The 27,345-nt window shown below is 54.3% G+C and overlaps 1 protein-coding gene and 1 long non-coding RNA gene across 4 annotated transcripts in view; one reads left to right on the forward strand and one right to left on the reverse strand.

Moving 5' to 3' along the window:
• The window catches only part of VIPR1 (vasoactive intestinal peptide receptor 1), a 33,079-nt gene extending 19,717 nt beyond the window's left edge, over positions 1 to 13,362 (reverse strand). For all 3 annotated transcript variants that reach the window (XM_033864671.2, XM_073811050.1, XM_073811049.1), the window contains exons 1-2: positions 13,171 to 13,362; positions 1,880 to 1,988 (exon numbers count right to left, since the gene is read on the reverse strand). In XM_033864671.2, the coding sequence (XP_033720562.1) occupies positions 1,880 to 1,988; positions 13,171 to 13,248 (187 nt within the window). In that variant the 5' untranslated portion in view covers positions 13,249 to 13,362. The remainder of the gene's footprint in view (positions 1 to 1,879; positions 1,989 to 13,170) is intronic.
• Positions 13,363 to 13,555: 193 nt separating this feature from the next.
• On the forward strand, positions 13,556 to 18,057 carry LOC109552006 (uncharacterized). Its single transcript, XR_002178702.2, has 3 exons — positions 13,556 to 13,649; positions 15,866 to 15,990; positions 17,797 to 18,057. It is a non-coding gene; the product is annotated as an uncharacterized lncRNA (long non-coding RNA).
• Positions 18,058 to 27,345: the final 9,288 nt, after the last annotated feature.

Consider the following 27,345-nt stretch of genomic DNA (forward strand, 5'->3'; position numbering starts at 1 on the left):
CAGGAGTGGATTCAGAGCTGGGTCTCTGGCCCTGAGTTCAGCTTCACCAGAAGAGGCACAGAGGGGAGGGAGGCTGGGCTCTGCCCTCAGGGCGGCCATGCTTGGCCTTAAGGAATCTCAGCACCACCAGGCCTGGGTTGTGAACTGTGCTGGGGTGCAGGCCAGCAGGCAGCGGGGGAGCCAGGGAAGAGGGGCTGGTAGGGGACACGTGGTCAGGGAGGCGTCCTGCTGGAGACAGCAGGGTCGGGAAGCTGAGATGGGGTGACGGGCAAGAAAATGCTGGGCTCCTGGAGGGCCTGTGGTTGTGAGCTGGGCCTGAGAGTATCCCCTGTGTGTCTGCCCCAGGGAGGCCACTCAGGTCCCACCGCACACGTCATCAGGCCCACAGAGGCCCAGGGCCCAGGCTGGCTGAACATGCCCACTGGGTGCTGCCACCTGAACAGGAAAGAAAGCCCAGCCTGGGGTGGGGGATGGCGAGGCAGGGGTGGGGGGCCTCTGCTTGTCGTCTTATAGACGTGTGTGCACAGAGAGACACGCACACTGACAAGCACTCCCAGGCACACAGACTCACAAACACACACGCACATACACATCCATGTACACTTACTTGGACGTGGAGAAACCAGACACAAGCAAACACAGGCACAGAGAGACACACACAACTCACAGACACACATGTACAGACATGACTGAGCGTGCCACAGACACACACACACACACACACACACACACAGCACACCAGGCAGACACATCCAGGCAGGTCCAGGCTTTCACAAACACATGCCTCCAACACACAGAGACACTCAGAGTGAGGCACGGAGCTACGCACCCCAGAGGCACAGCCACAGCCCTAGACAGACAGGGGCCAGGAGCACGCAGCTGGATGTGCGTGAACACGCGCAGAGCCTCTCACGGGGTCACGGGCAGACTCACCGCCCACAGACCCATACATGCCCTCCTCTGGATCTCGGGCCAGCTGCCTGGTGACAGGGTGTTGGCACCTGCCATGCACCCTGTGCCAGCAATGACCTCATTGGGATCACGAGGGTGGCCTGCCCTTGGGGCCTATAGTCTGGGGTCTGGGCCTCTCTGGGTTGCGCATGCTCCCGGATCCACTGTGGAGCCTTTCCGAGGCCTGTCTGCAGCCTGGTCCTGCCTCCCTGCCCTGGCAGGGGGGTGGGGCATAGGCAGCAGGCAGGTCCGGCCACCCCTCTACCCAGGCCGCAGTCTCAGGGCCCTGGGAGACAAAGGGCCGGCCCTCCTTGCGAGCTGGGAGAGGCAGAGGCCATCCGTGATGCTATACACACGCTCACTGCCTCTACGGGAGGCAGAGAGCCTGGGCGGCAGGGCCCAGCTGGAGGGGCCCAGGACGGGGTGCATAACTGCCAGCCTCAGGGAGATGGGGGCACTGGGGAGCCAAGAAGAAAGATGCTCCCTGCTCCTGAGCCAGGCTGCTACGTAACTGTAAGCTCGGCCTCGGGGAGGTGACCTCTGGGAGGGAGGCCCAGAGCTGGTCTGGGCTCCCCACTGCTCCAGCCCTCCCCCTCCCTCACAGGGAGCCTTGAACGCCATAGCCGCTCCCCACCTGCCACGGGCAGTAGGCCTGGGCATGTCCCAATTTCCCAGCCTCTCTGCTTCTCCCAGTCCTGCCCACCCTTCTGAGTCTGGCTCGGGCTGCAACTTTTGAAGGAAGCCATCTACTTCCTTCCGTTCTCACCCCAGGGCTGCTGAGCCAAAGGCGGGAAGCACAGGATCGGGGAGTGAAGACCAGAGGGTGCTGCCGTTTGATCTGATGGCCTCGACCTGAGAGTGGATCTGGGCTCATGGTATGCGGGAGGGGGGCTCCTTGGGGGCTCCTTCTTGCCACTGGGGGCCTCACCTGTTGTTTCATTCTCCAGCTGGGCCTCCTTCAGGCACTGGTTGTGCTGTACCTTGATCATCTGCATATAGTCACACTCCTCCTGCTGCAGCCCGACTTCCCAGCCGCCCTGGGGAACAGAGACAGGGAGGGGGACCCGTCACCCTTATCCACAGCCTACTTGTCATCCGCGGACTCCAGGAGCACAGCGCCAAGCAAGGCCCAGTCACCGGACTGATCCAAGTTCCAGACTAAACCCCAGTCCCAGCCCCAGAGTGAATTCGACCTTAAACGGAAGCCTGACCCCAAACTCTTGTCCATCGTCCCCAAAGCGGGGTCTGCCTTGAGGGCCCTGTCATGGTTTCCTGGTGGCCCTAGCAGTACCATGGCTGTAACAACACTGTCTCTTTGTGGGTGGTACGGCTATGGACAGAGGTTAGAGGGCCTCTCCTTAGAGCCCAGAGCTGGCCCACTGGACTTTCCAGTTTGGGTTGGGAGCCCTCAGTCACTGCTTCCGACTCCATGGATGAGTGGGGCCCAGGAGGTGTCACCTTGTTATGAGCTGGACCCTGGCTTCCTGTTCTTGGAGCCAGGCCTGGGAGGAATCCAGGAGTCTGGCTGCATCTTCCAGTCTCTGTCCCCATTCTAGGAGCCTGTGCTCAGTCCCCCTGGGTCACCAGGCTGGGAAGGGAATTCTGGGCCTCCTTGGCCAGACCCCCCCCCCTGCCCCCACCTCCTTAGCTCCTGAATAATTCAAGCTCTGTCAGATCTAATGAGGGTGAGGGAGGTCTCAGGAAGTACAAGGGGCCCCTTTAGGATGGCTGGAGGTAAGGAAAAGGGATGGGAAAGCCCAAGCTTCTCCCCTCCCCTCCCCTGTGCCCTGGCCAGGGATTAGGGGTGAGATCTGACCTGTGTGCCAGGGAGACATTGGCATTGGGTCTGACATGTGAGTAGGGGTGATAGCTGCCCAGGAACAGCCAGAAAAATCAGGTCTTGGGAGCCACTGGGTGAGGAAGGGGGGTAAAGGCCTCCGTGAAGGAACCACTGGGCTGGTGGCAGCTTCTGCCTGTCTCTTTGGCTTTAGGGAAGTGGCTGCCACCTCGCATCAGCTTCCTCATCTCTGCCCGGGGAGAAGAATGTCACAGTCCCAACAGGGCTGTGGGGAGAGGCCAGCAAGATTGCTCCAGAATCAGAGTTTATCAGCGTCTCTTCCACTTGTCCCCCCTCACCCTGGGACATGGTCTTCAACTCCCTGGACCTCAGTTTCCTGGTGGGCTAAATGGGCCTCAACCACCTCCCTTGCTGACCCAAAGGCTTCTTGCAGTAGGGCTGTGGGGAGAGCATAGGTATGGTGGGGTTTCCCTTATTTCCTTCTTTTAAGGGGTCCCCATCTGGCGTTGTTCTAAACAAGTCAATCCCATTGTAAGCATGTGACCCCAAAGAGGGACCACCCTCTTAAATCTCCTATCTTTTCTTTTTTTTTTTTTTTTTTTGCGGTATGCGGGCCTCTCATTGTTGTGGCCTCTCCCGTCGCGGAGCACAGGCTCCGGATGTGCAGGCTCAGCGGCCATGGCTCACGGGCCCAGCCGCCCCGCTGCAGGTGGGATCTTCCCGGACCGGGGCACGAACCCGCGTCCCCTGCATCAGCAGGCGGACTCTCAACCACTGCGCCACCAGGGAAGCCCCCTCATATCTTTTCTTTTAAACAGTTATATGAACAAGCGTATCCTGCTCCGTAATAGATCTGTGTTACTTTCCATATGCCAAGTTTGAAATGACTTTCCAGCTAATATCTTTACCCTAATTGGCTGGTAGCGTTCATGGTCCAAGATGGAACCCACGTTCACTGTGTGGCTTCCAGGCTCATGGCACACGGGCGAGTGAGGTCTGGGTGCTGGGGTCACATGCTTCCCCTCCCGCCCAGAAGGGACGGAAATACTCATGGTGCTTCGTCTTAAGGGATCTGTGTCTGGCTCATCCTGCTGGGGCATGGGAAGAGGGGGGGCCGGAGGGATCCCAAAGGTGGCCTCTGGGAGAGGAACCCAGGGATTGGCCACCCCAGTTTGTGTCCCACCATTGGTCTCTCTTGCTTGTTTGGAGCATGTTTCTCCCCAAGGTAACTTCCCAGCTTGTTGTCCTCCAGCAACAGGGTTTGTTCTGCCTTCTGGTTCTCCCCTGGCCTGGCCTGCTTCTCCTGCCCATTTTCAGCTGCCATCACCCCACAACATGAAAGCAGAACGGGTAGTAGTAGACATCTGTGTTGCTGCCTTCTACCATCCTTCACCTTCCTCTGACGCCATGTCCTCACCTCTACCTGGAAAACCACGTCCTTCCCCACTCTTAGTCTATGGGGTTCTGATGAACCCTCTTCCAGGGGATCAATATACGACCAGACTTAAGCCAGTCAAAGTGTTCCTGGCCATAGTCCCTGGCACATGGTCTAATTCAGGCTCCTCAGAGCCAGGAAGCTCATTCCTGGGACCTTGGATTAAGCAATTAGGCAAGTGGATTTGTTCTTTCCCACTGGACTGGAAACCTCAAAGGACGCAGGGGCTAGAACTACTGCCAAGGGGCTAGAACCTTGTTGCCAAGTATAGCACAATGATGAAGCCACACAGTTAAAGGAAGGATAAAGAAGTAGAGAAAAACTGGATCCTCTTGACATTGTCCGAGCCCCTGAATGCAGCCATGCCTGAAATCAGCCCTGCTTCCAGGAACATGACTCAATAACTTTCTGTACGGCTTAAGCCAGTTGAGTTTTCTGTCCTTGTAACCAGGAGTCCAGACGTGTGCTCTGAAGACAGGACAATGGATGCCCTCATTTGCTGAACCCTCTTAAGCCTGGGCTATGGCCATGCTATTTGCCGGGACACAGTTATTTTCCAGTCACTGAGGGCATCATAGGCCTCCTGGTGGCTTCTGCCTGCTATTTTCTGAGGGTGAAGGGGTGTGGGGTCACCTTCTCTAGGCAACTCTGCTCCCCCAGCAGCACAGCCACAGTGTCTCTCCTGAGAGGCAGTGTGTAGAGGAAGGGCAGGAGCCCTTGGGATAACCTGGGAGCCTGGGGGTATCTCTGAATAAAGTGAGGGTGGTCTAGAGCACAGGTCCCCAACCCCCTGGGCTGCAGGATTAAGAACCGGGCCACACAGCAGGAGGTGAGCGGCGGGCAGGCGAGTGAAGCTTCGTCTGACCCCCGTTGCTCACATTACCGCCTAAACCATCCCCCCCATCCCTCACATTACTGCCTGAATCATCTCCCCCACCCCCGCCTCACCCTGTCCGTGGAAAAATTGTCTTCCACGAAACCGGTCCCTGGTGCCAAAAATGTTGGGGACCACTGGTCTAGAGGATGAGTTCTGCTTTCACCACAGTTGGGTGCTGGGCCCCATCTGGAGAAGGGTAAAGGAAATAGAGACCCAAAGAGGGACTGGAGGTCACTCAGCAATGCACATTTCCAGAGGGACCTAAGTCTCTGGTCACTGGTCTGGACTGCATCAGTCCCTCTCCATGGCCTTGTCTTGGGCCATCTGGTCAGCCATTGCCCTTTGGAGGACAGGGCCAGGAACAGCTGTCTCTAGCCCTTATCACTGAGGAATTTGGGCAGACTATGGACTTCCTCTTCTACATACTTCCCTATTCTAAACATCCTCATTATCCATCTGGACTCCAGACACACAAAATTAGAAAATTCCCAGCCAGATGTAGCCAAGTCTAATGGTCCCAGGGAAGGGTTCCAGGGGAGGATAGAGCTGGTGTGTGGGCTTCACAGAGAATGAGCAGTAGTGGTGGGCCTCTGATGTTGCGTAAGAGTTTGACAATTAGAGGTAGAGTAAGAACATTCCAGAAAGTAGGAGCAGTGTGTGCAGAAGCGCAGAGGCATGAAAATGCCTAATACATTCAAGGTTGCAAGAAGCCCGATGTAGCTGCAGCAAGGGGCGCTGGAGGCATCAGGAGACAAGTTGGGAGATGTAGGCAGGGGCCAGGCCTCATCAGCTCTGCCTGGACTAGTGTAGTAGCTTTCATTCCCACCACCTGCAACCTGAGGGATCTTTGTAAACTGTGTATCCCCATCCTCGTTCTCCTGCATCAAATATCTGATGGTCCTAGGAGTCAAAGCCCAGACATCAAAACTGGCATTCAAGACCCTTCCTAATCCCACCACTGCCTAGGTCTCCCAACTTGCCTCCTGCCACCTCACGTGGAGAGGAGGAAGCAGGCCTCAAAGTCAGTCTCACCTTGCAGTTGGTTTAAGATGAGAGTTTCAGGCCAGACTGGACCCCCAATACCTTCTCTGTGACAGCAGTTCCTGAGCCCGAAAGAAGGGACTCAGGCAAGAGTGAAGAAGTCCATAGCATTCCTTCAATCCTGATCCTGTGTCTCCTGCCATTTTGTTGGCCGGATGTGGGAGGTGACTGACTGGGGGTTTGTAGGAGAGTCCTGAGTATCTGGCTGGGGGCGTGGATTAGCCAAGTCCTGTTAATTCCACTTGCTCAGTAGGCCTCCTCCTTTTTATTCCCACCGTGAGGGGCTTGGGAGAGGCCCTGCTTCCTCTTCCTGACGTGGGGCTGCCTGAGATATAGGGCAAAGGCTGTGGTTCTGGGGGAAAGGGTGAAGATGCTGAGAGTTGTAGCTGTTAGATGCTAGGGGCTCAGAGAGACGGGGTGAGGCCAGCTCAGGTGTTGTGGGCCATACGCAACCCCCTCAAGGGAAGCTTGAGACCACAGCTACCGGTCTTGAATCAGAACCTCCAGCTTCATCCCAGGGCCGGAGAACTATGGCTGGAGAAGCCACGGGAGACAGAAGCAGGGCGGTGGGTGCGCGTGAGTCCCTCTGAGGAGCAGCTAGTCTGTGAGAGGGGTCTAAACTGCAGCAGGCTGGAATAGGTGAGACAGCAGAAAGAACTTCCTGCCTGTAAATTACCAAGCACTGTGGGCCACCATGGATGATTTGCGCTTCTGAGGTTTGTCAAAGGAGGGCTCTTTTTTTTTTTTTTTTCCTGCTAGGGATGGTTGGAACAAGCTGGGGAATGGGGAGTAGAGAGCGGGGGCTCGGGAGGGTCACATTTACCATCCTCCCATTACCATCCCGTATCCCACGATTTATTTAAGCTCCTCCCTGCCCCCCACTGAAATAAGGGGGCAACAAAGAGTCATGAGGGGAAACTGAGGACCCAGAGAGAAAGCAGTGTGATCAAAGGCACACAGGACTGCAACCCAGCTTCCCCTGCTGCCCCCTTCATTTTGGCTTTTGTGTTTGAATCGGTAAGGAGATGGAGATCTTGTAGCCAAGGAGGAGGTGAAGGGGAGAGGAGAGAAGGAGTAAAAGGAGGAAGGAATGGGGGCAGGCATAGGAAGGTAAGGTAAATCATGGGATCCAGCAGTCATGGAAAACAGGAGAAACATGCTCCTGGCTTTGCAGAGGGCACTAAAAGAAGTTGAAATTATCATCTTAGTGGGAAGAGACACAAGGGAGTCTGTTGGGCTGATGGGAATGTATAATAGCTTGATCTGGGTGGTGGCTACACAGGTGCACACGTGTGAGACAATTCCTTGAGCCATCACTTCAGATTTGTACATTTCACTAATTAAAAACTGCCTCTAAAGTCCCAGGGCGTCACGTGACACGCCATAGCCACTTTGGAAGAAGTAGCTCCTCTTCTGAGACAGCAGAGCCTAGTTAAGTCCACAAGTTCTGGAATCATACTGTCTGCCACTTTCGGGCTGGGCGACCTTGGGCAAGTCACCTCACCTCACCTGTAAAATGAGGACAATGACAGCACCACCTACATCCAGGGTTGTGTTGGGTCACATGTAAGGGACACGAGGGGATTGCCAAGGGTTAGCAGTTGTTGCCAAAGCCCCAGCCCAGCCCAGCCCCTCATGCCTGGCTGCCTTGCTGTCTACGCCCAGACCCAGCCTAGCGCCAGCCTGAATGCCCTGCGGAACCCCAGGCAGTCTGAATGTCCTGCCCACTGACAAGTGGCAGCAGTGCCCTCCAGAGGAGAGGTCTCAAGCCTGGTTTTCCCCTACCCCCTACTGCAGTCTGATTTCTCTCCCCCTCCCCGTATTTTGACATCCTTTTGCCAATAGTCCAAAGCCTCCTGTCTCTGCAAGTCCTGGGGAAGGCTGAGCTCTGGTGGTGGGGTGGGGTAGGAGGATGGAGTGAGAATTGGTGTTGGTGGATGGGGGGTAAGAAAAAGAGTGGAGACATAGGGCTTGGGATGCAGGCTTGGGTTTGGGGCAAGAAAGAACTTTCCTCAGCTTAGGGTGGTACCAGGGCAAGGGCTCTCATTATTAGGAGAATGCAAGCAAAGGCATTCAGCCTGGGGTTAAGCCTGGTCCCTCAAGAGGCCCTTCTTGCAAGGTTTACTGAGGGGCATGAAGCCTTACAGGCTTTCTTTGCAGAGGATCGCCACAAGAATGGCCAGCAAAGCCGGGGCGGCAGAGACTCAGGTTTAAATCCTCTGTCCTTTGAAAGTCATCCTGGGCACCACTGGGGAAAGACACTCAGTTTCAAACACGGTGTCTGTGGGTGATGTTGATGTCGGGTCACCGGCAGAGAGCAGGGCACCGACACAGGGAGCCATGACTCCTCGATACGTCGGCTAGTGACCTCTTCTCCTCGTCTGATGACCCCCTGGGCAGGAAAAACTTGTTTTTAAGATGGTGGGAGGCACTTCCTGGGAGATATGGACCTTCACATCATGAACCACATGAGAGGAGGTGCATATAAGATTGGGCCCTGTCCAGTGAAGCCCAGCTTCCTGCCCACCCACCCTGCTCCAGACCTCCTGCTCATCCCCTCGCCCACCTGCCAGCTTGCTGTACAGTCCCATCATGGCACAGGCAGGAAAGGTCCTCGTAGTAGGTGCAACCCTCCCACCTTGATAATATCACCACTCATCTTGTGATGCTGGATTAAATGCTGCTGGGGGATATCTGAATATCGACTATTAAGGAATCCCTGTTAATTTTGTTAGGTGCGATAATGGTATCATAGTTACATAGGAAAATATCCTTTGATTTTAGAGATGCATCTTAAAATAATTTGTTCTATGATGTCTATAATGTATTTTAAAATAGTTTGGCCAAAAAAAGCAAATGATGCAAATATTAATGGTTAAAGGTTAATAATTTTCAAATCTAGACATTGGGAGTGGACAAACACAGGACATTCCTATACTGCCTGCCATTTTGCTGACATCACTCCAAGAAATGGGTATTTCCATGTTCATTATACTATTCACTCCACTTAAAAAAAATATGTTTGAAAATGTTCACAATAAAAGTTAAAAAAAACCCATAATGTGATGGAAAGATTAAATTGTATTTCTTTTTCTTCTGAAATACATCGAAGGTATGTGGGAGAGTTTGCATGTATTGTACATTTTCCTGGGTGCAATGAGAACAGCTTTGTGTTGGGAAAGTCAGAGAGGGGAGGGCTGAGTCTGGGAGGATGATGACAAAGAGCAGGGAGAAAGGGACAGGGCTCTGTCTAGTCCCCTGGCCCCATTCCTGCATCCGCGTCCAGGGGTGCCACAGCGAAGGGCCCCTGCGAGTGGCAGGCTCCACCCAGGCCGGGTTGCCATGAGGCTGCCTGCGTGCAGGGAGGCCCATCATCCGTTGCCTACCTGGGCCTGGAGTCTCACCCCCCAAACTGTCTGGCCGCCCATGAGGAAGCACTACTCCCTGTCCCCAGTACTCCCGCCTGCCCTGGAAGCCCCTGGGCAAGGGGGGCAAGAGAGGGCTGAAGAAGGGTCCCTAGGGCTCCCAAGCTGGGGATCAAGAGGAAAGAAAGACCTGTCACATAGTTCACACAGCACTTTCACCTCCTTCGAGTCTCACTGAAGTCCTGACTGGACGGCCAAGCCCATTTCACAGTCAGTCGTGATGCTGGGGGTGGGTGGGTGGGAAGACTCTGCCCCAGCCAGGGTGGAGCTGGCCTCTCTTCCCATTTCTCTTGAATCTTGGGCCAAGGGTTCTCACCCTCCCTTTTGTGATGGGGAAACAGAGGCCCTTCCAAAGAAAGGAAACCTGCTCTCCAGGTCAACTGGCCATTGCCATGGAGTGAGGGGAGGACCCAGCTCAGGCTCCTTATCATGGAAGCTCTAGAAACGTCAGGAAAGATGGAGACTCAGGGGAGCATGAGAGGGTGGAAACCTCTGAAGGGAGCTCGCTCTTCCAGCGCAGTCCCTGGGGAGCCCTGGGCAGGCCTAACTGACGTTGGCCCTTGACTTAAGGAGGAGACCTGACCCCTCTGTAGCTGTGTTTCTTAAAGCCCATAGGATGGCTTGCTGGGGGCCGGGAGGGCTGGGTAGCCATGGACAGCTTCTGGAGCAGCTGGAAGCAGAGGGCTGGGGCAGCATGCCTACGGCAAGGTGAAGCCTTCAGGAGCAGATGGCCAGCAACCCGCTTCAGAGAAGAATCAGAGGAACCAAGTGTCCCCCAAGCCCAGGGCCACCCCAGTCTCTGGGGGGAGCTGAGGGCTTCCTCCACTTTCTGGGGTCAGGCTCATTGGTCCTGCCAACAGAGGTTGTTTTATGGTCTCAGGTGGAAGGTTGGACCATTTGGCTGAACTCTTCAGGGACTACTCTTCCTCCTCCAGGGAGCCTTCCCTGACTGCTCCTCTCAGCAACCCTTGCCCCATTTCTGGGCAGCTGCACCCCACACCCACCTGGGCTGGTTCTCCTGGGTCACTGGCTCAGCTCTCCCCTACCAACTGGAGAATCTTCCCAGGGCAGGGCGTGGGTCTGCTCCTTCTCTATGACACCTCCTGCCCCTGCTCTGGGCTGGGTACTGGCCTGAGCAGTTCTGCTACCAGTGAGGAGCCCCTGTGCCTGCTGTCCAGGGGGTGGGAGTAGTGGAAGGCCTGGAGGGTGGTCTTGGGGCGGACTTCCTCTTCTGAGACACTGGAGGTTTTCTTTCCTTTTCTTGCTTCCCTGTTCAGAGATTTCCTCTTCACAGACTGAGGTCAGGGCTCCATAAACAGGAGTGATAAGGCCTTGGGCTTTCAAACTGAACTTTGCAGCTACCATTTTATGACTCTGGTAACGTACTCCCACCCCTGCCACCCCCACCCCCCCGCCAAGTCTGGCTGGAGTAGGATTGCCTGGTGTCAATTCCTTATGGGAGCAAGTGCTGGCTGGTGGGGAGGAGGGAGAAATAGAGAGGGAAATGGGGGCCCCTCATTCCAGCCTGCCCTCATCCACTCCTGGGTGAGTCCCTTCTGCTCTCATCCACTCCTGGGTGAGTCCCTTCTCCCTCTGTGGGCCCAGCCCTGCACTGGGCTGTAGGGAACATGGGAGGGTGAGAGACCTTAGCCCTTGATCCCATGGGATGGTCAAAAGAGCCCAGGCTGGGAGGTGAGTAGGGTTGAAGGGTGGGGTCAGAGGGGGAAGGGCTGAGTGGGCTGGAGCAATCAGGGAAGGCTTTCTGGAGGAGCAGCTCAAGTTGGGAACTAACCAAACAAAATGTGGAAAGAACAGGGGAGGGTAGGCATGGGAAGAGCCAGGCTTTGGACTTTCTCAGGAGGTGGGGGGCAGATGTTGCACGAGAAGGGGCCCCACTGAAATCACTCTGCCCCTAGGCTGAGAAGCCTCCAGGGATGGGAGAATGGGGTGCCAGTGGCGGTCTCAAGATCCCTGGCTCATCCAGGGAGAATTTTTTTGTTTTTTTTTTTTTGCGGTACGCAGGCCTCTCACTGTTGTGGCCTCTCCCATTGCGGAGCACAGGCTCCGGACACGCAGCCTCAGCGGCCATGGCTCACGGGCCCAGCCGCTCCGCGGCATGTGGGATCTTCCCAGACCGGGGCACGAACCCGCGTCCCCTGCATCGGCAGGCGGGCTCTCAACCACTGTGCCACCAGGGAAGCCCCTCCAGGGAGAATTTGAGTGGTTGGAGCCCAAGGGTGGAAGAGCCCGAGGGTTGCTGGTGAGGCCTGGAGGCTTTGTGACACTGAGAGGCTGTAAGTGGTGCCAGAGCTACGGCCTCAGGGCCAGAACTTGGTGGGGCTTTGAGTGCTCAGGAGGTGGGTCTCACCACGGCCATCAGTGGGAGGAGAGGAATTATGCCAATTGTCTTAAGGCCTGCTCCCAGGACAAACGATGAGCACCCCATCCCGGAGTGCGCAAGACATTAGCTAGATGGAACAGAGATTCCTGCCCTGGTGGAGGTGATGGTAAGGGAGGTAATCATGGGATAGAAGAAACTAGATGACCAATATACTCCATCCACCCACCAGCCAACTTGGAGCTGGTGCCAGACCTGGAACCCACAGGTTTTAGGCCCTGTCCAAGCAGCAACTGCAGATTCCTCAAGTCCTGGGGTAAGGGTAGAAAGAAATCAACCTCAGCCCAGGTCTGATGGGTGGGGGACAGGTGTGGCTCTGTTATCTTTGGGCCTCACTTTGCCCATCTGTAAAATGGGCTTGGGTAGTCTTCAGGTCTTCCCTGATCTTACAGAGAGATGACTCATGCATCTCCTGCCTCAACCAGAATCTGCCCTGCAGCCCAGGTAAGCCACACCCCCAGGCACACACATGGGCACACCCACACATGGGGCACGAGGGCACACATGCACCAGGGGCACACACACACCCATATGGAGATGAAACAGAAGTGGGAGGAAGAGGGTGGCCACTGTTTGTTGGTTGTTTGTTCCCTGGTTAGCTTTCCCCATGCACATGTCTGGCCCTCCCTGAGAAACACCACTCCAAATCCTTACTGCCCACCACCTTCCACCTTGAGCTCCATACCTTTCAGCTCTGCTCAGTGGGAGGGCACAGAAGGGTCTGCCTGCCAGCCACCTGATCCCAAAAGCCCCTTCCCGGGTCCCAGGGTCCTCCGTGTTTGGTCTGCTGCTGAATGTCACTTCTACAAGTAGCTTAATGCCCCACAGACACCTCCGGTGGGGCACAGCACACAACGACGACCCTCACAGCCTGCCTCCAACCTCCTGTCTAGCAGACCTTCCATTTCAGTGGACCACAGTCCCTGACCCTGCATCCACTGACTTCCCCAACCCACAGGTACTACACGGAAGGCAAGTTTGGAGTCCGCCCTTAACCGTCTCCCCTCCACCGGTGTCCCAGATCCCGGCGCTGAGCGGGCTCCAAACAGCGCTGGAAGGGACTAGGCTCGACGGAGACCCCACCCCGCCCTCGGGTCTAGATCCGGTCTGGGGCGCAGGGGAGGCGAGACACGGTGCTCCGCGCCCCTTATCCCCTCCACACAGACTTGAGCACACGGCTGGGTTCCCGTCACCCTCGCTCCACCCCCAGCTGCCGGGACTCTGGGCGGCTCGGCGGACACTCACCGCTGGCCCGAGGGCGCAGGCTAGGGCGCCGACCAGCACGCAGAGCCAGCGGGCGGGCGGAGGTCTAGGAGGGCGCATGGTCCGCCCCGGGTCCGCGGCGGGCGGCCCGGCGCCGGTAAAGGGCGGGCGGATGGGCGGCGTACCGCGCAGCGGACGTTGGGGAGACTGACAGAGTGGCGCTGCTGCGGTGCCCCTGCGTTAAGAGGCCCCGCTCGGAGCGAGGGCGGGCCCCGGGGGCTCGTCTGACGGGCGGCGGGTGCAGCCAATGGCTCCGCAGAGGCGGGGCGGCCGCGCAGGTGTGGGGCGGGGCTGGGGGAAGCCCCGGCGAGTCGGGTGTCCCAGCGCTCCCTCCGCCAGTCTCACACGTCAGTCCTCAGAGGCGAGGTGTGGGCAGGCCTTCGTCCCTTCGGACCGCATCCCCGGAAGACCCAAACCGTCGCATTCTTTTCTGCTTGGCTCACGACGTTTCCAAGCGCCAGGTTACGATCTCCCACTCCCACACGCCCCCTTAGCCCCACCCCAGGGCGCTCTGCTCGTCCAACTTCAGAGCCACCTCCTCTAGGAGGTCCCCCCGCCAGCCTCCCCATTTTCCACTTCTGCGCCTCGGAGGGCTGGTGCAGGCGGGCCGGATTAGGAGACAGCACAAATCACTTCTGATTCTCTAGGCTGAGGGCGCGACCTGCCTAGGGTCCTGGGCTGCAAGTGCCCCAGATAGGTGGGGCTCACTGTTTGATCCATTTTCAGTCACCCCAACTCATCCCTCGCGCCGGAGAGGCCAGGCTAAGGGAAGCTAGGGCGCGAGTGAGTCCCGACGCCGGGTTCCTTGGTGCCTCCCCTGAGCCCCGGCGACCCGGCAGGGCGCGCTCGGCACCGGCTGGGCTCCCGGACCATTCACGACCAGGCGGGGGCGGAGGGTCATGCTTCAGGAAGGATGACGAGTCCGCTCCCTTGCGCGTCTGGGCCGGGGCACCTCGGGAAGGAGGCAGAGCTGAAGTTCCAGCGCCCCCACGCGGGAAGGGAAGGTCTGTTGCCAGCGCGCGGGCCCGGTCTGCGCTCTTCCGACCTAAAACAACCAGAGCCCTCCTCCTCCAGCCTTCCCTATTTTACGTACTGGGAAACTGAGATACGGAGAAAGGCCCGGAGCCGGCCTCTGACGCCTCACTTCCAAGGTTCGGCGGGGGACATCGGGCCAGCCCTCCTCCACCGTGCATCCTCAGAGCTCGGTTTATTCTTCCTTAGAATAAGGGGCAGGTTCACTGGCTCCGCGCCCTGGAAGGGCGCCTTCTTGTGGACCAAATGCAGGTGGCTGCCTTGCCCTCTTTCCGAGGGTTCGAGACTGGTGCAGTCGAGGCTGGAGGTGGCGGTGGTGGCAGTGGGGTAGGGTGACTGATGGGTGACTGTGATAGGGGGATGAGGGCAGGCGATGTTCAGTGGAGAGGCGGAGAGGGCTGCGCGTCCCTGGGCGCCTGCGGAATGTGCGGCTGCTTGAAGGAGGTCTTACTCCAGGCTCTGGCTGATCAGCAAGTGCGTCAGAGTTCCCTGCGGGCGCACCCTGCTCTCCCTGCCTGCAGCGCGGGGTACTCGGGCCGCTGACCTTCTAAGGGTAGGATGGAATTATGGAGAGACAAGGGAAAGCCAGGAAGGGATGAGCGCCGAGCCGCTCCTCGATTTCGGCTTATTTGGGGTGCTAGCATTTGCTTCCTATTCTCCCTCCCTCCCTCCTTCCCTCCCTTGCACAATCATTAAGAGTTTGCTGTGTGCCAGGCTCTGCGCTTTGCACTGGGGCACAGAGATATATAAGACAGTGGCACCTGTTGCCTGAGGAGGACCTGGGGAGCTATTGTACTCCCTCCAAATTTCTACCTCCTTCCAGATATAATCAGTAAGCCTGGACATAAGCCCTTCCCCAGACAGGAGAACTGTGGAGATGCCCTTGCCCTGGCCATTCTGGGGTTTGAACTCGCTTTCTCAGGGGAGGAAGTGTTTGAAGAATCACAAGCCATCTCCTCATCCATTCTCACTTCTGGAGGCTAGGTTAGGCTCAGGAGTCAGAGGTCCTTGCCTCCCCCTGCGACCCTGCCACTACTCCCTCTCAGGCCTCAGTGCTCTAGCAGGGCAGTGGAATTTTGTCCTCATTCTGGAAAGTCACCTTTGCTTGGCACAGTGACCCAGGAATCCTAGATATGAATGGCAAATCCATGAGCTTTGGATCTCATAAACCTTTGCCCACTCTACACACACACACACACACACACACACACACACACACACACACCCATCTGATCAGCTGCAGAAAGCTGATGAAATCCCACCATTAAAGCATGTCCTTTGGCCTGTTAAAGTTCTGCTCTCTCTGAGGACAAGTATCTTGGTTACTTGAGGGTGCATTTGAGGGAGGTGAGGATTGGGGAATAGGAGAGAGCCAGACCCCACTTTGCCAAGTGACCCTTGGCCAGGCCCAGAAGGGGGCAGATGGAGGAGGGGTGGGAATCAGCTGGGAGTGGCTGCCTCTCCCCTTGTTCTGGAGGGTGTCCACACGACACCCCCTCCTTAGCTTGAGGACTACACGTGGGCAGGCTGGAAGCAGCGAGAGTGACTGGCAGGGCCCCTGGATGCCCTTGCACCCAGGGTGACTGAGGAATAGTAGTTTCCATGCAGATTCTTTGCAATGAAAATTACTTCTTTGTTCTTTCAGAATCGTTCTCCTGGGAGACCCACCCTTCCTTACCTATCAAAAGTCACAAAACAACTTCAGAAGTAAAAGAAGCAGGAAAAAGAAAATAGCCAAAACAAACCAATACCTGAACAATTCAACCAAGAGTATGTTTGACCTTGTTTTGGCGAATTGTTACTGCATGTCCTGTTCTATGTCCTGAGGCACTGTGGGGATCACCTGGGGGCCTACTCCTGGGGAGTTCTTGGAATCTGATGAGAAAACCATCCTTTCACCTGTCTGATGATCTGGGAAAGCTTCTGGGGTGGGAGTGGGATATCAGAAACAGGAGGTGTGTGTGTGTTGGGGGGGGCACAGAGACAGACTATTTGAGGGGGTGGGAAACAGTGACTTGGATCTCCATTCTCCATCCCCCCCCCCAAAGCCCGAGTCCCTCTGGAGTTGACTTTTGCCTCATCAGTCCAGGTTTGGGGAGGGGGCCACAGCCACCTCTTGCTCTCTGCTCCCCCATGTCCTCTTGAATGGATTCCTCCAAGGGTATTCTGTTCTGAAGTCTCTCCTCCTGGATCCCTGGAACCAGTCTCCAGTCTCTGGCCCAAGCCCCACCTCCCTTCTGGATGCGGGAAACAGAGGGGTGCAGAAGGTGGGGGGAAAGACAGAGAGGCAGAGTCACTTGCCTTCCCCCGTGATGACAGGCGAGGCAGGAAAGAGTCGGCAGTTACTCATTTGGAGCCTGCGTGGCTTCCTGGCTGCCTGCCTCATTCTTGCTGTGGGTGCCACCTTGCCTCCCCCAGTCCTTCTCCCACCTCTTGAGTCGTGCACTCACTGCTTCAAGGCTCCCAGCTGAGGAACTCAATGATGGTGAGGTCTGCAGTGGAGTGGGAAGGGCAGCTGGGGACCACGGTGTGGTCTTGGCCTCCTTGGCGGGGACCTGGCCTGGGGAGTCACTGCTCAGGATGCCCCTTCCGGAGCCATCCACATTTCTGTGTGGATGCAAGCAAGATTTGCCCTTTCTGGGCTTCTGAGTTGAAGACACCTTAGGTCTTTATTCATCGAGTGGGGCTGGCAGCTCCAAGGATAAGAGGTGCTCATCACCTCCCCAGGCCTCTCCTTCTTTGGGGCCGGTTCTTCCTGTGAGAAGATGTTTCTTAACTCCAAGCCATGGTTTGGTGGAGGGCAGGAGAGGCCTATTGCTTAAAGAAGCAATATTCCTTTCATCGTTTCTGTAACTGCTTGCAGTGAGTAGCATTCCTTCCTCCCTCTTGTATCACCACCTCCACTGACCTGGCCCTCTGATGAGCACTGGGGATGTTGCAGTGACTTAGACATTGGCTGCCCCTCTAGGACAGCCTGTCACTGCTTAAGAGGTCACTGGAGGGATCTTCTGGTGATGCTGCAGCTGCACTAGCTAAAAAACAAGAGTTCATGGGAGTGCAGGTGACGGAGGGAGAATTGTTCTGACTTGAGAGATGGGGAAATGAAGCCCAGGGACGGGTTTGGAAATGGCCAGCATCACTCCTTGGTCCTGGAGGCTGGGCTTAGAGCTCGGGAGGGGAGGGGGCAGAGGGGAGGTGATGGTGCCAACTCTAGGCGCATCAGTTCAGGCCCTCTAGTGATCAGATGCTAAGACGGAGTTAGTATTATCGGAAGTTTATTGGATGGCAGGGGGACCCTGTGAAAGACAAAGGAGGAAAAGGCAGGACCCAGCAGGGAGAACCTCAGAGTGCGACCCAGCTCTGACAGAGCCTCTGCTAGCCTGACCCGGAGCTGCAGAGCAAAGGTGACACGTGGACGCCTTAGTAACCCTACTGTGCACAGTCAGTGTCTGGGGGCCATCTGGGAAGAGCAGAACCCTCACCTCAAATGCTGTGGTGCATCCTGAAAGCGCTACTCAGAGAGCCTGTCAGCTCACTGCATTCCCCACAGCTGAATGGCACGTTCTTTCTTGACAGGAGATCCAAGTGAGGCATGTCTGCGGCTACCACAGAGGGGAAACTGAGGCGTGGAAAATGAAGGCCGGGGGAGAGCTCCTGCTCCAGGCGACAGAGAAAGAGGAGCCTAAGGTCCTACCCTTGGGGAATGCCTATTCTGGGCACAGACAGGGATGACTTAAGAGGGAGCTCCTTTCCTCAGAATCCCAGGGCTCATTATGAGGGGGTCAGCGGTCTGTCATCATGCGGCTTGGCATCGTGGTACAGCAAGTCTGGGAGACTCCAGAGGTGAGGACTCCCCGCCTCCCCCATTTACTCTCTAACAGCAGCCACAGTTTCTTGGTCAAATGCCTACTGCCGTATCTGTGTGCGCATGTGCGTGTGTGTGTCCGTGTATAAGAGCACGTGAGTGTGTGTGCTGTGTATGGGTGTGAGTCACAACAGACGCATCTGCTCCCAGCCGGGTGTGAGAGCAGGGCGTGGCCAGCGTGTATTGGGAGGAGACTGAGTTAGGGGCAAGGCTCTGGGCGATTAGTGGCAGAGAGGGAATGAGTCACAGGGAGGGTGCCCAGGACCCCAGCACCAGGCTGTGTCTCAGAGCTCATTCCTGAGGCAATGGACTCTGTGGCCCTTGTAGCACCCCGACCCCAGGAGGAGCTCAGTTAAGGTCCACAGAAGATCTCAGTTCCCACGCTCACCTCTCCACTCCCAGCCCCGGCTTCCTGTGAATTGTTGTGTAGCTGGCCTTGGACAGAGATTCTGGACAAGGAAGATAATGTCAACGGGACAAAACAGACCTGGGGATTAAGTAACATAATTGATGCCATCAGAGACTAGTGTGTGTGTTAAAAATTTAAGGCTATCGACGGAAAAAGATGGAAGTCTCAATGGAACTCCCAAACAACTAGAAGAAGGAAAAATAGCACAAAGAAAACTCCGTCAATGTGGGAGATTAGAAACAAGAATACATGATACATAGAAGCATAAAATCAGATATCAGGAATAATCACAAACATTAATCATCACACTAAATGTGAAAGGAGGAGAATTTAAGATGGGAAATTTAAGAGGAATAGTTCATACTATTAGAACATTCAATCTATCAAAAAGATGAAATAATCATGAACATCTAAGCATCTAATGATATAGCCTCAAGATACATGAAAAAAGGATGAATTGTCAAATCTACAGTCAGAGTGGAAGACCTGAACACCCTTCCCTCAGGAATTCCATTCAACTGTCAAAAAAAAAAAAAAAAAAAAATCAACTAGAACCACATTTCCCAGCAGGGATAGATATCCCAAAATATGGTATTGAGCAAGAAAAGCAGGTTGCAGAATGAGGTGTACAATACAGTATTCCTTATATAGAACTTAAAATCTGCAAACAATACTATGTAACTTTTATGGGTACAAAAATATATAGAAAAAGTCTAAAAAATGTCCAGGAAAGATAAACGTCTAAGTCCTGTTTTCTCTCTGTAAGGCAAGGGAGGGGAAAGGGATAAGGGAACTGTATTAGTTTTCTGTTGCTGTGTTACAGATTACCACAAACTTAGCATCTTAAAGCAACACCCATTTATTACCTCATATTTTCTGTAGGTCAGAAGTCCAGATATGGTCTACCTAGGTCCTCTGTGGAAATCAAGGTGTTGGCCTCCTACTCTCCAACCTCAGCAGGCAAGTTGAGTATTATTATTGTTTTTTAACTTGTTAAGAAAAGCTTCAAAATATACAAAGTGGATAAAATAGCATAATGAACTCCCACGTATCCCCCATCACTTTGTTTTCTCTGTGTCCCCACCCCAGCCATGATCATTTTAAATCAAATCACTGATCTATCATTTTATATTTAATATAACTCAGTAGTTACCTCTACAGGATAAGTACTCAAAAAAAAAAAAAAAAAGAAAGAAAGACCCACAATACTATCATCACATAATACCATTTTTATGCTCACCACACCTCCCCACCTGCCAAAACTCCTTAACAGCGTTAAATAATGTCATTATTTAATTTTCTTTCTTTGCCTTATAAATACTTTTATTTTCTACCAGTTGTTTGTTTAAATAAGGCTCACATATTATAATTCAATATAGAGGCTCCCTCATCTCTCTGCCTCTCCCTTCCTCACAAGTTCTCCTTGGAAGAAATTGGACTGGTCCTGTTCACTGGCTTCCCACAGTCGGAGTTTTGGTGATTGCGTTCTGTGGTGTTATTTAACTATTTCTCTAAGACTGATTATTTTAAAACACATCTTAAAACATACATGAGGTGATTTGCTCCTTAGTTCAAAGTGCTTACAAATCCTGAGTGAGACCCCCATCACCTCCCCTTTACCTCTCCTCTGCTTCTCCCACTCTTGTCTCCAGCCACCCTGGCCTCCCTGCTAGTCCAAGAACTCATTCCTGGCCCACTCTTTTTTAAAAATTGAAATGTAGTTGATTTACAATGTTGTGTTAGTTTCTGGTGTACAGCAAAGTGATTCGGTTATACATATATTCTTTTCCATTATAGGCTATTACAAGATATTGAATGTAGTTCCCTGTACTATACAGTAGGTTCTTTTTTTTTTTTTTTTTTTTTTCCGGTACGCAGGCCTTTCATTGCTGTGGCCTCTCCCGTTGCGAAACACAGGCTCCGGACGCGCAGGCTCAGCGGCCATGGCTCACGGGCCCAGCCGCTCCCCTGCATGTGGGATCCTCCCAGACCGGGCACGAACCCACGTCCCCTGCATCGGCAGGCGGACTCTCAACCACTGCACCACCAAGGAAGCCCTACAGTAGGTTCTTGTAGTTTATCTATTTTATGTATAGTAGTGTGTATACGTTAATCCCAAACTCTTAACTCATCCTCCCCCACCTTCCCGTTTAGTACCCGTAAGTTTGTTTTCCGATTCCTAGCCCACTCTTGCTCTTGGGTCTTAGGTCCCTCTGCTTGGAATGCTCTTCTTCCAGGTATCACCATAGCTCCTCACCTTTCTCTTTAAGGCTGACTCCCTTACTTCATACTCTAAACTGCTTCCTCCCCTCCGAATCCTGGACTGGGCCCCCTCACCCTGTCTACATCTTTTCCCCATTGTGCTTATCACCTCCTAAGTTACAATGTCCTTTAGTTATTTGTGAACGTACTCTATTACACATATTGTCTGTTTCTCTCTGCTAGAATAGAAGTTCCACGAGGGCAGGGATTTGCAGGTGTTTTGTTCCCCAATGTATCTCAAGTCCCTGGAACGATGCCTGGCACATGGCCCTCTGTTGGTGTTTATGGAATGAACAAGTAAGTGAATGAGTCTTCCTAAAACCCATAGCTGACGCCGCCCTCCCTTTGTCCCAGGATTCTAATGCTGACCTCTCACAGGCTCTGAGGGAAGCTCTCCCCAGCCCCTCCTTAGTCTGGTCTTGAATATGCTTCCCCACTCCTGCCCAAGCCTTGGGCTCTGCCTTGTAGAACACCAAGCTCTTTCATGCCTCCCTGGCATTGCCTGTGCTGTTCCTCCTCCACACGTCTCTCAGGGGAGACTTTGTCATGCTTCAGGGCTTGAGTCCATGTCAGTCACTGCCTCTGGGAAGACCTGGGATGATAGGCCCAGAGTGGTGATGATTGGGTAGCAAGAGAGCTGGAGCTCCTCCTGCAAGCCTATTCTGCTTAGACCTATCTTTGACTCTAGGCCAAATCTGACCCTTGATCACAGGCTGATCCCTAATGACCTAAGGCCTCCACCCAGAGTTACACATGATCTTAGACTGATCCCTGCCTCTAACCTGACCCCTGACCCTTATCATGGGTCTCAATTAAAACTAACCTTTGATCCTGATCATGGGCCTCAATCCAGAGTGACCCATGACCCCAGGATCATACCTAACTTCTGAATATGGGCATCAGCCTAGCCTGGCTTCTGACCCCAATCCACCTTGCCTGTCACAGGGAGTGAGAATGTGTGGCTGGCTCCCGTCAGGCAGTGCCTGAGTCTCCAAGTCCACGGTCCCTAGAGAGAGGCCAGGGCCTCAAGGCTGGGAGTCTCCAGGACACCTGGGGGGAAGTTCTCACTTCTGCCTGTCCTCTTCCCATCCCTCCCTCTGGCTCCCAGTCCAGTGGGTGCTGCCCCAGACTGAGGGGAGACACCTCCCTACCTCAGGGAGCCCCACTATGAGGAAACACAGCCCTGCTCTCCAAGAACCACAGTCTGAGGGGGAGATGCAGCCCTCGCTCAGGGAGCTCACTCTGAGGAAACCCAGCCCTGCCCTTGAGAAGCCACAGTGAGGGGGAGATAGAGCACTCCTTCAGGGAACCCGACTCCGAGGGGAGACCCAGGCCTGTCCTCAAGGACCTCCAGTCAGAGGGGAGACACAGCCCTAAATCAGGAAGCATGACTCTGAAAAAACACAGCCTTTCCCTCGAAGAGCCCCAGTCTAAGGGCGGAGACGCAGCCCTGCCTCACGGAGCCCGAGCCCGGGAGGGGAGACACAGCCCTGAGGGGAGACACAGCCCTGCTCTCAGGTCTCTTGACTTTGTGGCCAGGCACCAGGGGATGGGACTAACTGGCCAGAGCAACCCACACTTCTTTTTGCTCAGATCTGGGTAAAAATAGCCTCAGCTGCCCATGCCTCTCTCTTACTTCCCCTTTATCCTGACCCTGCTCAGGCCCAAGTCACTTGTCAGCTCCCCCTGCCCTCGGCCTCTTCTTGCCTGGGATGGGACAGGGCCCAGAAAGATGGGGCCAGGGGCCCAGACAAGTTAAACAGTTCTGCTGCAGCCCAAGTGAATCCTGACACCCGTTGCTGCTTCTGGGTAGCCACCCTGGATTGGCTGTTGGCTCTCTTGCCTCTTGATATGAGATAATTTGCTCCAGATATGAGATAATTTATCCACCCTTGAGGTGTGTAGACATCTCTGTCCTCTGCCTTGAAAGGGGTGAGGAGGCAAGGAGGAAGCTCAGCCCCTGCCCTTGGAGCCCTCAGAGTGGTTGAGGAGACCAGAATCTTCTGCAGGGATGAGTTAGGGTGTGAGTGGAGGCCACAGGCTGGGCTTAGGCTCTCTGAGTGATGCAGCCCAGAGGTGGGGCTCAGTGGGAACAGTGCTCTGAAGGGGCCAGAGCACCAGGGAGGGGAGGTCTGGAACTGGTGGTGGAGGCGGGATTGTGTGTGTGTGTGTGTGTCTGTGTGTATAACCTACAGCTGGGGAGCAAGAAGGGAGTAGAGGGTAGAGGCCTTGCAGGCTAGAGCCAAGGCCACATTTGAGGACAACTGGGCACCACCAGAGGACCAGGAGAAAGGCCTTGCCCCAGGAAAGTACACAACTGTGTGCATTAAAGAAATGTCCCATCGCTGGTCTCAGAGAAGCATCAACTCATGGGGAAGCTTGGGCCTGAGGATCCCTTAATCTGCGACCAGAGTAGGGTTGGGGTCGTGGCCTTCCCTCCATGTGGAGGGGCTGGATGTGTTTCATCATGGCCAGGGTGCTCTGGCCTGGCACATGCTGGCCACTCAGCTATTGGACTCTTCCTTAGTCCTCCTGACGTCACGGTGAAAAATATATCCATGCAGAACACGTGCCCTTCTGGTAGCACCGTCTTGATTACTGGGGTGGAAACTACTGCTCCCCTACTCTTGGCCCACATGGTTCAATGGTGCAGTGGGGGTCAGCCTTACTCTGGCTCCAGTAGCGGGTACATGCCTTAGGCCTGACCAGTGAGAGCCTTGCTGATGGTCACATGCCTCAAGCTGAGCCAGTGAGCACCAGCCCTGGAACTTTTGCCAGAACTCTGGGAAAAAAGTGTGTTTTCTCTGCTAGCAAGCCAGGAAAACATAAGCCTGCTGCTGTTGTGGCCACACTGACCTGCCTGAGATTTGAGCCAGGACACAGGATATCAGACCCAAGAGATGATGAGAGACATATCTGCTGACATTATTTGAGTCCCTGCATCCAGATGCACCTAAGGCAGACATTTTTTCCCTTGAAACCTTTTTTTTTTTAAAAAAATTGGGGTATAGCTGTTTTACAATGTTGTGTTATTTTCTACTGTCCAGCAAAGTGGAGTTCCCTCTGCTATACAGCAGGTACCTAAAGCCGATTTGCCTGTGGACTTTTTAGTGTCTGAGATACAGCTCCCTTCTTTGCCTAAGCCAGTGTCTGCTGGCCTTCTGTCACATGAAATGGAAAGAGTTCTGATGCTGCACCCCTTCTCCCCACCAGAGCCCAAGCTGTTCGGGGAGGCCACCTTCGGATCATGCTAAGCACCTCCATTGTGAATATGCAGAAGCCCAAATCTGACCTCTTTAGGTGAGGCTTATGTTTTAAGTCCTTCTGAATGCATCTTCTCCATCAAAATTTACCTGTCCCATGTCCATCCCCCTGACTTTTCTCCTGCCCAAGAGCTGGCTAATCTGATTAAACAACTAATCACACATGTAGACCCTGGCAAGCATTTGCTCAAAGAGCCTTTTCAAGAAGGAGAGATTCTAATCTCGAGAATCTTGAGCTCCCTGTGGACAAGGTTTCCAGAGAGACTTTGGGGACCCGTCTCATTTCACTGGTCAAGCTGCTCCTTGGGAGTCCTCGATTCTTCACCTCTGGTTGCCTTCAGTGGGGAGTCCCAGCCTCGGGCCATGTGGCAGCATCACCACCAGGTGGCAGTGGCGCCAAGTTCCTGAGGCCTCAGGACGCCGCTCAGCCCAGTTTACTTGATGTAAATAGAAAGAGGAGGATGTAAGGAATGGAGCCCCGGCTTTGGAGCCATCCAGATAAAACGGGAATTACTGCTCTGCTACTTAGCGACTCCAGGCCGTGGACAAGGGGCTAGAATTGTGCCTCAGTTTCCTCCCTCAGACTCAAAACTAATTGTGTCACTGCAGCAGCTTTTAAACTAAGCCCCACTCTCCCAGAATCTTAACTTCTTGAGGGCTTTTATGTTTCAGGCCTGCTCTAAGATCTTTACATATATTGTCTCATTTGCTCCTCAGAAAGATTGTGAAGCACGTGCTATTATCGTCCTTATTTTCCAGATGTGGAAACAGAGGCACAGAGAGGGTCAGGAGCTTGTCCAATGTCACCCAGCAGAGCTGGCATTTGAACACAGGCAGGCTGGCTTCAGAGCCTCTCTTACCTAACCATCATGCTATTCCACGTCTAACACCAACGTGTGTTACATTCTACTCCCACATGACTGTCATTGGCCACAGCCTGTGGCAGAGACTGAGTGTTGGGAAGATAGTAAAATCAGAAGAAATACAAAGACAGATGCTTCATGATCAGGTCACCCCAAATCCTTGCCAGTTTTCCAGAGTTCATGACCTGGGGACTTAAGACTCTGTTGGGAGAGTCTCCTACAAGGCACTGATGTCTTTTGTACCTGGAGAGAACAGCTTCCACCACCCCTGCAAATTCCTTCCACTCCAGATCAGAGGGTCTCTGTGTCCTGGCTTAGAGTATGTGGGGGTTTGTGAGGGAGGCATTGCTGGTTCTCTTCTGGGGCCATTACTCCCTTTTGTTCCCATCCTCAGTGTCTAAAGCTCATCTTTTTTTTTTTTTTTTTTTTTTGTGGTATGTGGGCCTCTCACTGCTGTGGCCTCTCCCGCCGTGGAGCACAGGCTCCGGATGCGCAGGCCCAGCGGCCATGGCCCACGGGCCCAGGCGCTCCGCGGCACGTGGGATCCTCCCGGACCGGGGCATGAACCCGTGTCCCCTGCATCGGCAGGCGGACTCCCAACCACTGCACCACCAGGGAAGCCCTAAAGCTCATCTCTTAATCCTCTTCCTGTGTCCTGTGTATCCCTGCATTCCCGGGAGGCCAGGGCTGACAGGAGGGAAGGCTGGAGACCCCGAGCATCTTTCGGTCTGGGCTGGCGTTCTCCACAGTCCTGGGAGTGTCGTTGCCCGGGCTGCCCTCAGTCATAGACCTGCAACAGCGTCCTCCTGCTCCGGAATTCCTTAGGCCAAGCCCATGGAGGTTGAGAGTGCGGGTTCCGGAACTAAACAGCCGGCCTCACGCCTCAGTTCTGCCACCTGCCAGCAAGGTGACTCTGGGATACTCACCTAACTTCTTTGTCTATATTGCTTCATCCGGAAAATGGAGATAAAAAACACCTACCTTACGGGGTAGTTGCAAGGGTAGAGAGGCTGACAAAGGAAAGAATAACGCATTTAGAAAGGATTAAGCATAAAAGTGCACCAACTGGCACAGGGCTTGATCCATGGGGGGTTTTTGCACAGAGGCACACGTATGGGGTGTGTGTGTGTGTGTGTGTGTGTGTGTGTGTGTGTGTGTGTGTGAAAATCTGGTCTGAGTCCCACCATCAATCTGCTCTGGTGCTCTGAAGAAAGGGGTCCCTGCAGGTGGCAGCTGTGTTCTCCTCATCTGATTTCTGAAACCTTACCCAGAGGCTGGCTCTGGGGCTCCCTGGGATGCAGACCAAACATTTTCCTTCCCCTGCTGCTGGTCACGGGGTGGCGATGCACCCCAGGCTGCTGTGTCCTGCGGCCCTTCCTTGCCTGTGTCTCCCTCTTCAAGCTCAGAGTGAGGGGGCCTTTTAGATTCTCCCAGTAGTAGGGCTGCCAGATTTAGCAAGTAAAAATACGGGTCACCCAGTTAAATTTGAATTTCAGGTAAACAATGAGTGATTTTTTAGTCTGTCCCTAGTATTGTGTTTTATCTGCAACCTTAGGCGTGGACCCCATGCCTGTCTGAGGTCCCTATCCTATCCCCCTGGTCCCTAGGTCCCTAGGAAATGCCCCGCAGTTTCCATATAGCGGGTGGTGGAGGAGCAACGCCATTTCCAGGGAAAGCCCCAGTGTCCACCTCCCTTGCTGCCCACATGACCCCCAGAGGCTGTCCCTTCCTTAATCCTGGGACCCTCCTCTCCTTTGGGGCAGGGAAAACTGGCTCTGAGCTAACACAAGTCTTCAAAGTTTCTAGATGATCTGTAAATTTCATGCCAAGTCCTTCAGTTTCTTACAACTCAGAATGACTTTTGACATTTAAAAGCCAAGCCAAAGTTTTGAGTTTCTTGTTCTCTCATCCTGCCCCTGTGGGAGGTCTTAGCTATTGGGCTAAGAAAGAACAAGGACACACGAGGAGATGCAGCTAATATTTCCACGTGTTCCCCAGCAACACACAGAGGGTCTCAGTGAAATCTCCCCAGTCTCAGCCCTATTCCCATCCCAACCCTGTTCTTTGTTTCCATGGCCACTGGGGTGCTGGTCGTTCCAGGTGTCAGGCTATTAAAGGACAGGTGTACCTGGTCCATTCATATCCGCCTCCCTTGTCACCTGTCAGAAAATACAGCAGTCAGTTCTCGGAGCTGCTTCCCAGAGGGGACTGTCATTGTGTCTGTTCTATCAGTCAAATGCATCGCATCAGAGAATCGTAGCCCATCTCTCTGCCATGAGCTCGGGAGGGAGAGAAGACAGAGGAGCCTGCAGAGACTTCTGAAAACTGAGAAGTGCTTTATCACAGCCAAGGACACCCTCCCGGTAATGTTGCCTCAACATCCCCTTGTCATTCAAACATCGCTGCCCAGTGAGCTGGGAACCTGCACCGCCAGGCTCAGGAGACTGAGGGGACCTGGGCATG

Source organism: Tursiops truncatus, chromosome 10, assembly GCF_011762595.2.
Source record: "Tursiops truncatus isolate mTurTru1 chromosome 10, mTurTru1.mat.Y, whole genome shotgun sequence".
Taxonomy (NCBI): Eukaryota; Metazoa; Chordata; class Mammalia; order Artiodactyla; family Delphinidae; genus Tursiops; species Tursiops truncatus.